General features: G+C 40.1%; 1 protein-coding gene across 1 annotated transcript in view; it reads left to right on the forward strand.

Moving 5' to 3' along the window:
• LOC137665761 (serine/threonine-protein kinase ULK4-like) overlaps positions 1–12836 on the forward strand; it is a 253270-nt gene that overhangs the window by 51067 nt on the left and 189367 nt on the right. The window contains 3 exon segments of the mRNA XM_068405143.1: positions 11155–11207; positions 11293–11631; positions 11912–12056. Coding sequence (XP_068261244.1) covers positions 11155–11207; positions 11293–11631; positions 11912–12056 — 537 coding nt within the window.

Genomic DNA, 12836 nt, shown 5'->3' on the forward strand with positions numbered 1-12836 from the left:
CAGCACACTATTGTAATATGTGCCACACATACTTTTTATATTAGCAATGGCAATGAAGAAAAAAAAAGTTTAGAGCAAATGACTCAGAGAATATTAAAAATTCTGTAGCTCCCTCAGTAGAACTTGCATGAGAGAAACTAGGAAAACTAAATTATTACACGATAATACCAGAGCTATTAAAAAAATATTAAAAGCTTTAGAGATCATTCAGTCTTTACAGGAAAAGTCACAACAACCATACTTCTAATAATCAAGTCTGTAGCCTAGATTTAGATCAATAAAAACCACTATTTTTTTTCTTGATGATTTACATGTCACACTTGATTGCAAGTTTATTGATTTTGGTGGTTGTTGCAACACTGGTATCAGAAATAGGTATTAAACAACACAAGAGAGAATTTTAAAACAAACAGAAGACACAAACATACAGCATTCTAAAAGAAAAGTGCTTTCACATTAGTTCCCTAGATTGGAACCTAAAGTATCTTTCAAATATTTAGAACAAAAGAACATAAAAATGAACACTAAATATCCTAATTCAAAATTAAAACCAAAAACCAGCAAGGTAACAGAAGTTTTGAAGCAGCCTAACTTTTTAATACATAGAACCTATTTATCACAAAAGGTTTGGGTTTTTCTCTCTATATAGCAGTGTACAGTATTACAAATTCAGAAAAGAAACCATTAGATTAATGCTTTATGTCATAAGCAAAGAATATGGGTCAGCTGCATTTGCAAGGATATAAGGCTGAACCACAAATCTAAGATGCTGTACTGATAGGCTCTGTGATGCTCTAAGCCTAATGCATAAAAACAAACAAACAAAAAAATCTCAGTAGAGATAAGATCGACCCATATTTATAAGATTGTACAAAAGCTTTCAAAAAAAAAAAAAGTCAAATTACCGTGCATCATTGTTACATAAACAAATAAATAAAAATTAGAGCAGTTAGTTCAGAAGTAAATTTTAACACATTCTATAGCCAGGAGGAAGGAGTCTGTTAAAGTGAACACAGTGTAATACACTAATAGGATAATCCCTAAGCATCCAACACTGTCCACTGAAGGGTGTAAAACTCCATTCATCAATTAGTTAACAACATGAAAATCCTAAGCAAAATTCAAAAGCGGGAAAATTTACAGAAAACCATAATAAAAATAAATACTTGATCGCTTAGATTTACTATACAAAAAGAACATTCGGTACCTTGAGCTTGTGCCCTGGCTGCCTGCAGAATCACCACCACAATGGCTGAGGGATCCTTTCCAGAACGGATGCTGCAATAGGTCTGTCCAGTTCAGCCTTTTGAAGAGCAACAAACAAATTGAAAAAACAGTGGCAAAGTACAGCTCCACAGAGAGATACCAGGCCAGGTTTCGAACCCAGTGACACTACAGAGCAATTACTCCTGTTGTTCCCTTTTATTTGGCCAACAAATAAGTTCTCTTACAGGACAAACTTTTTGCCTCAAATCAGAATGGATAATTCATGCAACACAGAGGTATGAGACTAAGAACGAAGGAAACTGCATAGCCAATTCCAATATTTAAAACATCAGAGCTACCCTATAAATGATAGTTATATTGTTAATAACATAAGATTATATCAGCTATAAATCAAAGCCTCATAAAATAGATATGCCCATTGCTCTGGAAAAGCCATCAAATTTTAAAACTGCCCATCATTTCTGTTACAAAGTTATCTGTTTAGCACCAGCTACAAAAATACAAAGACATACCTAATCAAAATATTAATTCTGTATACCTTCAGATAAGGATTCTGAACTTTTTCTTCGGGTAAATCAGTCAGCAGAACTTTACAAAACTTGTGTATAGTCACATTTGATCTCAGTTTGCATTAACGAGTATCACTGTGCAAAAGCTAAGTTATATGATTCCTATTTTATAAGGCCAAATATGTATTGCACACATATGCTACATAAATTTAGAACCGATTAGTAGCTTTAAAGGAGCAGCATAATTAAAAAGAGAATGCTTTGCCCTGTGTTATCCAAGGCTCAGTTATTTAAATTTAATATCCCACTTTTGCTAGTGAGCTGAGGTTTAGTTTCGTTGGCTCAGCCTATCACAGATTTTCTCCTTCTAAATCTAAACCTGGGTCATCCTAGAAACACTCAAATGAAAAAATGAGGAAAAACCCCTCCATGCTCATGATAAATATGAATTATGCTCACTCCTATTTTGTTGCTATCAGAAATGGAAATTCATTTTTTCAACTCATTGAATATATAGCCCTCTAGAATAATATAGCAATATAGTCCACTGTAGCATCTCTTAGGCTCCTGAATCTTCTCATTCTGGCAGCAAATAAAGTTGTACAGAAACTTACCCTAATTCTTTGCTTAAATCTAGACACATTACCGTATTCCTGGTCTCATGAGAAGGTATTTCTAGATTATTCTTGCTCTTCTCATTAAAAATTTCTTCTAATGTGAGGTTACCATTTAACCATAGATAATTGATATTCATTTGTTCTTGTGCCAGCAATGTCCATTAGCGTAAGTATCTTAAATAGCTCTAAATCAGTGATTTTCAGAATGAGGAAGAAATGTCAGCAGAATGACTTATTTTGCTTCTTATGTTGTAAGTGATTGATAGATAAAGAGCAACAATATTAACCTTCTTTCCTCAGGACGTGGTATCCAACAGGACTGTCTGTTATTGTTAACCTGTGCATAAAAACTTTAAACTTTAGCTAATAGGATGTAAAAAAATTAAGAGCTAAATATACAAATCATTTCCGAATATCTAGGAAAAAATAGTTTTTGAGCCAAACATCTTATATTACCTCCCGGCACCTGGGGAATTTTCCTAGTTAAAATCCCTGACAATGTAAATTTCTGTCTAATGATCACATATAACTTATCTGGAAATATAATGCTGGCAACATCTCTGATGCATTGATAACTGTTTGTAGTGATAACTCAGATGAATCTCATAGTGAAATTAACAAAAGTTTAGCACTTCCGTATCAGGTTATATAGAAGCTCAAGATAGGAAATGAGGACTATGATATTCAAATACAACCACAGAATGTATTTAGACAGGCAAAATAATTATTGAGACTGAAATGTGGTATTGTGTACTGGGTCACTGAACTGATTTATCTTTTAGAATGTTACTCTAAAATTCAAATTTTTTGTTTATTTTTAACCAAGTTCGGTTCACATCTCAGCTACAGAAACAATATTTTGGCCCAATAAGAGATCAGTCAGGAGCAAAAACAGGCGATTGAGACAAATGAGAGGGGGAATTGGAATTCATTACATTGATTTTTTTCTCCAAAGTCAAATTATTACAATACTAGAATGTAAGTTGGAACCTTTATACCTTTGAGAACTCAGACTACACCACATTAAGAGACTTTGTAGTCTTAAATAGACAAGAATGAGAAAGAGAGAAAAAGATGGGTGTCACCAGGACAATGGGCAAACAGCAGCAATGAAAGTGAAGGAAATTCAGCCACAACCATTCAAGAACTTAGTGGCAAAATGGGGGATGCAGATCTCAAAGCCACTAATGAGCCATTCATTAAACCAAACTGTGTTTCAATTTATTTGTTTTATAAATAAAACTCAAACCTGAACTATTTGTTGCTGTCAAACATGTGCCTGTGTTCATTTCCAACATTATTTTGGTTGAATTGCTTCAGCTTTTTCTGTAAGTAGTTTGTGAAATGAATACCATGCTTCTCAAATAGAGATATCCAAAGAAACTAAAATACATATTCCTTGAGCTGCTGCTATTGGTAGACAAAGGGATGGGGGGTTAAATAATATATAAGGTCTTTGAATTGAAGTGACCCCATAATTGCTTAAATCTTTCTTGAGACAGTTACATGTATGAAAGGAATAACTGCCCCCGAGAATTTACAGTATGATTTCATAGAAGATTAGGAAATTAGCCATGCTATCTGAATTCATCATATCCTCTATAAATTTAATGCAGGTATATCAGCCTTCATGTTATTACTATAACTTTACAAATGTCGTTGGCGATGTACTTAATACAATATTCAATCTAATTATCCTAACAATACAGTAGAAAAATAGGAAAGATATATTGTCTTCATTTTCCCAAAAGGAAATCAAAATGCAGACAGTGTATGTCTTATCCCACACAAAATAATTATGAACTCAGTTAATAAGTCTGTGATGTCATCCTGAGTACCACAACAGTAATTTACTCACTGCATTGTCTATCATCTTGAAAGAGAAAGAAAAAAAAGACTGAATCTTCTTTGCTTTTGTTTTCAATTAGATAATAGCAGTTTTCCATTAGGAAAAAAGGGAACATTCCGTTTACCATGAGCGAGCACTGGATGAGGCTTTAAAAGATGATTTTTATCTTCTAATATCTCATGGAAAATGAGATGGTTACTGCTGTTTTCATGCAGCATAAGTACAGGTTTACATTAGCTTCTAGTTAAAGCGGTGCATAGGTAAGTACAAAAAGTATTTGTTAACATGTAGTACTATTAAAGCCAGTATATTTGCCTTCCTAATGCTAATATCAATCCCCTGACAAAAGGCAGAATTTCAGCAACAGCAATACTATCACTTGCAAGTTCAGAGATAAAATAGATAATGTACTGCAGTCTAGGCAGGATTCGGTTTTATACCAGATAAGCTATTTTGCACACAGTTGAGATAGCCATTGGTCCTAGTTTCAAATGATTTGATTTACTTAGAATGCCCATCAGTAACTGCTAATGACTTTCAACAATGAATTTTTCACACAGCATTTTTTCCACCAAATAAATCCAAAGCCCTATTAATTTGTATTCATTATAGTACACTTTTCTGCTACTTTCAGACAGTTAGTTAAGCATCTCAAGTTATACCAGCATTATGATATACGAAAAGTTGTTCAAAAGGTGTGCTCTAACAGACTGTCATCACATCTTTAGTTAAAACTCTACAGAAGATACTTTTTTTCACTAGTCTACTGACACAAAACCAACTTTTCATGCAAATGTTCCCAAGCTGCATCATCATCAGCTGCTCTTAGTTCCAGATTATTTAAAAGTGTCTTGCATGGAACCAAGAAACACCCAAAAATCACTAGTTACTAGCCAACAGAACAAGAGATTACTAAATTGACACGGGCTATGTTGGACAACAAAGGCACAACAAATAGATCACTTTTGTTGCAGCAACGTGGGTTTCATTTTTACTTGCAATCACCTTACACTCACCTTGACTCACATCTCAAGAAACAAGATACATAAATCATTTCATTTTACTGCATATAATGAGGCTTTCATTTCTTACAGAGGAGAGTCTGAGGTGGTTTCTTTACTATGTATACACCCTACGTGTTCACATGGGGTGTGTAATACTATCTCATCTAGAATAACTGTGATATTCACTTGCTTGGCCTTCTACAGGCCATCTAAATTGGTAGATTTACTGTGTATGAGAGATTGCACAACCAAAAGCAGTGCCTTCTCTGGGTGGGGGATTTCAGCAAGAACCAATAAGGACAAGTTAGCTGATGGGACACACCCTTAGAGAGTGGTCTCCTTCAGTCTGAGCATTACCTAAGGAAAGCAAAATTGAAGGGCAAAAAATTGAGCATTACATTAATGAAGCAACGGTTTATCTCAAGCACCGGTGCTATGAAAAACTGATTTCTGGAGAGATGACAGTGCATAATTCTGTAACAGCTGTAATTTTATCCTTCATATAGCTAGTCTAAATATAACAGAGACGAATAATGACTAAATGGCTATCAATAGCTCCTGTGAAATGAATTGGGCAAGAATGAAGAGTCCTGTGAAAACAGTGTGGGTCTCCCCCTCCATCTTCTTCATAGACAGAGGAGTTCTATTCCTTAAGAGTGGCAATCTACCATTATTAGAGTATCATTTTAATTGCTGTTTCAAAACATAATACGAAAATAGAGAGTTCTATCTGTTCCCTTTTGTAGGCTGTATTCATCGCAATATTAGATGGCATTGTTTCTATAGCACATACCAAGTAATTCAATAATAACATTAACTCAGGTTTCCCACAGTGAAATGTATGGATGGCACAAGCATTCTCTTCTAACAGAGTAAATTCTCAGAGTAAAAGTAGTGATATTCAAACATGCTGAGAAGGAATATGAAAGACATCATTTGTATTTAGTATTTTTCAGGTGAAATCAATCAAAACTAGCAAACACAGCACAAGTGGCCTGCTTAGTGTCAGAGTCATGTAATTGGGAAATGCTTGGTGAACAAAGAAAGATACAAACATATTTATTCCCCATTATACTCTAATCAAACTATTGTGATGGCGAACTCTGCATGTATGGAGGAGAATAAATACATTAAAAATGTGGTTTATCCTGGGCCTTTTCCTATAGCATTATTAGTATTTTATTAGTAAATAGCCCTTACATTTTAATACCACTTTGGGTCCCATAGCAGCATTCTTTTACCTTTATTTCCACAGTAGTTTTTCTACAAAGTTATTAATACTAAGACATATTTCATTAGCAAGAAGATACATAGATTTTTCAGCTTTGGAATAATGTGCCTGCTTCTTGAGTTTAGTGGTTTTTTAACAGTTTGTCATTGTGGTGTGTCTTGTATCTAATAGAAACAGAACAACTGTTATGCTCCAGCTCAAAATGCTGGAGGCTAGTATATACAACTTTGCTGTTTCTAACACCGTTTAGGGATTCATTATATAGCTCTCAAGATACCCACCAGTTCTTAAGAAGCACAAGTGAACATGTCAAGAATATGGGAATCAAACCCGCAATTAGAAAAAGTGTTGGCAACTCCCTTGCTACTGCAGAGGTCATTACTAGTCTTCTCTGCGTTTCTTTGTACTCTTAGATGTGTAAAACACAGGAAAATTACTCAAACTGAACAGAAGGGAGGCTTGTACTATGTGTAAACCCAGGTTGGTACTATCATTTTCAGTAAACAGCTGGCCAGAGTGAAAATACTTACATTGTGCCACTGGCTGATTGAGCTACGGTGGTGGCTGCCTTTTACACTCTTGCGTCCTGAAGTCGGTGATTCTTCAAGGGCTCACAAATACCGTCAGGAAAAGGGAGCGAGCAAACACTGAGTAAGATTATCTAAAGAAAATAAAGCAATAAGGCTCTTAGGGCTCGAACGTGTACTTTGCATGGACAAGAATAACATGGATTTTTTTTTTATTCATGTGTTCGTACAGTATTTAATACTGGGACTAACAAGAATTGATGAATTTTGTCATGCTCTTCACAGCCTGAGTTATGGGAAGTGACATGACTGAGAGTTATACTTGTTGTTCTATGAGGCATACAGCCTTTATGAAGAATGCTGTAATATATTTTACTCACATCTCTATGTCTGTAAACAAATACTAGTTATGAATGTATTCCCTGTGAGGAAAATTTGTATAGAGTCCATGAGGGAAGGATTATTGATTATTATAAGAGCTGAAAGAGAGTAGCAAGTATGTTAAATAATTCGGGAATCCATTACACCAGTGCATTACTGCCACAAACACTTGCTTGAATTTTATGTTTTTTCTGAATAGTATGATTGTTGACATCAAGATATTTGTCTTATTGCTTATGCAGTGCTTTCCACTCCTTCACCCTTAGGAACAGCTGCAGAGTTCCCAGGGCAGTATGTCATCTTCTGACCAAGGACAAGGCTGAGAGCGGAGCTCTACAACTCTGAGCACACCTTCGAGGTGTGGGACATGGTGGTGCCAGAAGCAAGGATAGGAAGGAATTTCTTCCATCCTCAGTCTTCCTTCTGTTCTGCTCGCTAAATCAGCCAAAACCAAGGCACAAAGAGGGGACATCTCTCACCCTGTCTTATAAAGCTGTCCACATCGCTCTATCCTTCAAAGGGCTCCCCTTGTCCCTCCATAGTGACAGGAGGGTGTCTGGCCCATGGCATCCACCCTCATGACAGGGCTGCCATGATGTCTTGCCTGCTGACAGGACGTGAAGCCCCTAAGGCAGGGAGCCAAATCCTGACAAGAGGGTCAGCTCTGGGGTCAAGGTTGCAAGAGGTGCCATGCATCCCACAAAGCTGAGTCTTGTGACACAGTCCCTCAGAGGGTAGGCTGTGAAGCCAGCTGACAAGAGGGCACTCATGCCCCATACGCCTGAACCCTTCTTATAGGGAGATGAAGGCACTTTTTGCACAAAAAAGGGCTGCCCCACTCTCCTACAAGCATTGTGAAATATCCCCTCCACAGAGGGTACCCACACTCTGTACATCACTGCACTGCAACAGGGCATGAAGCCACAGGATAAGTGTCCCACTCCAGAGACCTCAGTAATCTAAACAATCCCCAGGTGACTCTTGCCATCCTTACAGGGACAGCACTCTCACTAGCCAGCTGAGGGAGCACAAAGACCAGAGACAGAGAGAGCAGAGCCCTCCCAGCCACTCCAACATGCCCCGGGACCAGGATCCCTTTGCTCAACTCACCAGCCACTGCTTATAATGACCCAGCCTCCATGGGGGAAGCTGCCCAGCTGGCTTGACGGGAGCTGTGGCTGCAGAATTCAAGTTGATGTTGAGGCTGGCACTCTGTACACGTTCAGCTGGGCAGGAAAAGCAGTGGTGGAAAAGGCTTCAGCCCTACTTATTGGGGGGCTTGCTCTGCACTGGCACAGCAGCATCATGCTGGGGACCCCAGGGCACAGGCCAGTCCCAGTAGTAGTCAAGAAAGCTGCTTTGGCATTTCCTACTGAAATCTTTATCTTGTCTCCTGCTTTGTACACTTACCAGCTTAGACCCATCCCCTCACACACTAGCTTTTATCTTCTTTCCCCTTTCCAGCAAAGATTTACCTCAGCTTTTTGCTCCTACTCATACTGTTCTTCCTTCAAGGGCTACCTGTTCTACACCACCCCTTCACCCAGACGATTCATTAGATTTCTCACATAATTCTTCAGATCTTTTTGCCCAGCTGGTATACTCTTTATATCAGTTATGTACTAGCTGTCACCCAAATGCTTTTGCAGTCCTCAGGTAACTCAGTATCTCCTGCCTAAACACAGTAGCGCTGCCTCAGTTCCTCCTGCTGCTGCACAGAGGCACCTCAGGGCTTCCCGCCCAAACCCCCCGCTGAGGGACCTCAGGGCTTCCCGCCCAAACCCCCCCGCTGAGGGACCTCAGGGCTTCCCGCCCAAACCCCCCCGCTGAGGGACCTCAGGGCTTCCCGCCCAAACCCCCCCGCTGAGGCACCTCAGGGCTTCCCGCCCAAACCCCCCGCTGAGGCACCTCAGGGTTTCCCGCCCAAACCCCCCTGCTCCCCCCTGCTGAGGCACCTCAGGGCTTCCCGCCCAAAGCCTTCAGCTCTCCTCACTGACACGCCTCACAGCTTCACCCGAACTCTTCTGCTGTCCTTGCTGAGGTAAACCATAGCTTCTGCCCAAACCTTTCTGCTGTCCTTCCTGAGGTACCTCAGGGCTTCCCACTCAAAATCCTCTGCTCTCCTCACTCGGGTACCTGCTGAAACTGGCTAAGTCCATATGCTGCCCTAGCAGATAGTACAAAAATCTTATTTCTCAGTTTCTTGTAATTTTTCTTTAACTTTTTCATCAAAATGAGCATTATGCTTCTACTTTGATTTTCAGGCACACATGCAAAAGGTGTTCACTTGATTATTTAAGTATGGGAGATTTCTCCTGACTCAAGACTCTGGCAAGAAAATTACTAAACAGTAATTCACTCCAACATAAGCAAACACAAATGAGTGTAAAACCTGACAATATTATCAGCATAACTACAATTGTATCATCTTTCACTGCCCAACAGCAAACAAATGAGGTTCCAGGGCCTATTCCGTCCTTGGTGTGACTTAAATTAGGATTATTGGGTGTTATTGAGCCAGTTTTCAACTTCCAGTAATCAGACCCAGCTTTCCTAAAAGTATGAACTCCACTCACGTGGCAGTGTATGCTCTCTGGCACATTCAGCTGTTTTAAAGACCTAAGCATAAACACGTTTTCTTTTCCCAATCTGAAAATATTTTTATTTGTGAATACGGAAACCCAAGCCCTTGTTCAGAACCAAAGAACCCATGAATGTTACCTTGTTTGCAGACTGGACAAGAGGATGTGGGGTGAAAGCAGGGAAGGGAGCAGGCAAGGCAATTGTCTCCCTCATATAATCTGAAATGTTTTGGAGATCATCCTGAGTGGGCAGGAGAAAGAATCAAGCCTGGGGGCACTGAGAAAAATGGAGGAAAGAAGAAGTGCTAAAGGGAGTCTAAATATGTAGTTCGGGAACTGGCTGAAATTCATTCTGTTGAACAGTATTTAACTATCTCTGGAATACTCCTCCACCGACCTGCTTCGAAGCAGAGCTAGTCTGTAACAGAGAGTAATGACAGAATGTGCTTTGAACATTATAAACAACCATAACACATTGTGAGAATACCACCTATGTACTGGAGCCAAACAGACTGCAACTAGCAGAATAATGAGATGTCACTAGAGCTCTAAGATATGTATGAAATCTAATCATCAGGGTACTTGTATAATTAACACTTCAGTTATTTATCAGACCTTTGAGTGCTGTAGTCCACTGTGCTAAATGGTGTCACCTGAAATGTGTTTGCAAGAAGCAGCTTGTCCCTGTGGCATGGTGAGGATCACACTGCTGTGTTGATTGCTATGTTGATATTGGTGTCGGGTGAACTAATTATGGCTCACAGAAACTCAGAGAACTCAGGAGAAAACACTAACATCAGGACAAGTCAAACTGAGACACATAAAGTACAGTGTAACTGCTATTGTATTCTTTGTTTTCTGTTCTGTGTAAAATACAAGACATTCCCAGAGGTGTCCAAACATCTAGCAGTCTTATTCTATCATTTGAAACCTTGATTCTTTGAAAAATAACCCTTAATCTTGTGAGAAAAGGACCTCTGTCTTACCTTTTTGCATATTCCATCATTTGGTCCCCTCAACTTGAAGAGCGTTACAGCCATTGCCTCTGCGACTGGGTAGGTTTTGGCTACTGAGCGGTAGTCATCCTTGGCTAGGTGTTAGCCCCCTCACTTGGGAGACGCTTCCAGGCTCTGGAGGAAGATCTGTGTTATCAGCCTCCTTGCACCAGGCTGCCCAGGTACATCCAGGGTGCCTCTAACACCTTCTGCTTTCCTCCCCTCTTGCCAGCTTCAAGTCAGCCATGATGACTTGCCTGACTCTCCTGTTCCTTACTCATCTCTGTAAATGTTTTGAGCTTTGTTGCTTTGTCGATAGAGCTCAGCAAGCAATTTTCCCCTCTACTTTTTTGCTTCTGTTGTTCCCGAGGGGCCTTGGGCCTCAGCAGGCGCGCGGCGCCGCCCTCACGGACCTGCCCCGCCCGCAGCGGAGAAGGAGCAAGAAGCGGCGCCAGGCGCCCGTACTGACTCGAAAAGAAGCGCAACTTTCTCAGCGCCACTGGTTCAGTTCAGGCGATCGGGGATCCTCGTACATGCAGGAGTGCCCGGCGCCTGGCCCGCGGGCAATTACGGTAACAGGGGAGCGGGCTCACGCGGCCACGGCTCGCGGCGGCTGTGGCGGGAACGGGCTGAGGCGGGAACGGGCTGAGGGGTCGCTCCCCGGCGCGGCGGGAGCAGCTCCCTGCGGGCCCCTGAGGGGGTGCTGTCGGTAATGCCGCGTTTAACCTGCGAAATGAGGGTTTGTCTTGTGGGTTTAGGGTGCCGGTTGCTTCGGGTTTTAAAGTTTTTATTATTTAACTTAAAAAATGTGGGTTGCTCTAAGTCCAGTAGTCTTCCTCTCAGGTCAGCACAGTGTTGTGGAAGGAGTAGGGCCAAATAACGCATGATTTACCAGTATCGTGCTCAACCTTTTACGAAGCGTGTAGAAAAAGTAGTAGTTTACTTGCGTATTTGAAGCTGTCTAAAAAAAGTTGTCTTTGCCATTATAGATGCTTTTCAGAAGAGCAGTCGTGCCCGTCAGTCAACACACGCTGGCGGAGGAGGGTCTGTTCTCTTGCAATACTGGAGCAGTCACAGCTGATGGACAGATGGAAGCTGCAGGAACTGCAGGTGCCGTGCTCATTTTCAGGTCAGGTTTGTGGGGAAATGGGAGCTTTCTGAAACACTGGAAATGTTAGGGTCTGCTTACAGTGCCTTTCACAATGACAGAGTTGTTAAAGGGTTAGTGTCACACAGTGGTTTCTCCTTTGTCTTTCCCTGTCTCTCCAGGGACAGAACAGGCTGCGTAAGCAGTGTATCATCTCTTTGCCCGCTGTAAAAAGACATACAAATTGATAAACACTGATTTCATTGCTTCTGACCAACCCTGAGTGGATGGACTGATCCATTCTTTCGCTCTCCCCTTACGGAACCTTATTCAGTCGTGACTCTAAAGCTTTGCAAATGTAGGTATTGTCTATGAATAAAATTGCTTATTAATCACTTCATTTTGCATATTCTGTGCTGATTGAAAGCCTGTGGTACAATTATTACTTTCAAATCCTGTTCATGCAAAGCAGGCCTAATCTGTACTTTCACAGCATCAGATCATGCTGAAGGGTTAATTTCTTAATTCCTCAGTGGTTATACTTTATACTTACCCTGATGTCAGGAGTTATTTTCTTTTTCAATTTTCTCTCTGTAATTTATTTTGTCTTATAAAACTTTATATAGTATTACTAGCCAGGATAACTTATTCTCTAGCTTGTTAAATAACTGTATCTTGCTGATGTTAATCTTAATTAGAGCTGGGTATTAAAAAGTCCTGATTTGATACATAGTTTCTAAATATGCTTGCATTATCCCTGGAAGCATTGAACACTTAAAGAGTTCATTTTGAAAATAAGCAACATGAATAAATCAAAATAGATTCTC

This window comes from Nyctibius grandis, chromosome 7 (assembly GCF_013368605.1).
Source record: "Nyctibius grandis isolate bNycGra1 chromosome 7, bNycGra1.pri, whole genome shotgun sequence".
NCBI classification, from domain to species: Eukaryota; Metazoa; Chordata; class Aves; order Nyctibiiformes; family Nyctibiidae; genus Nyctibius; species Nyctibius grandis.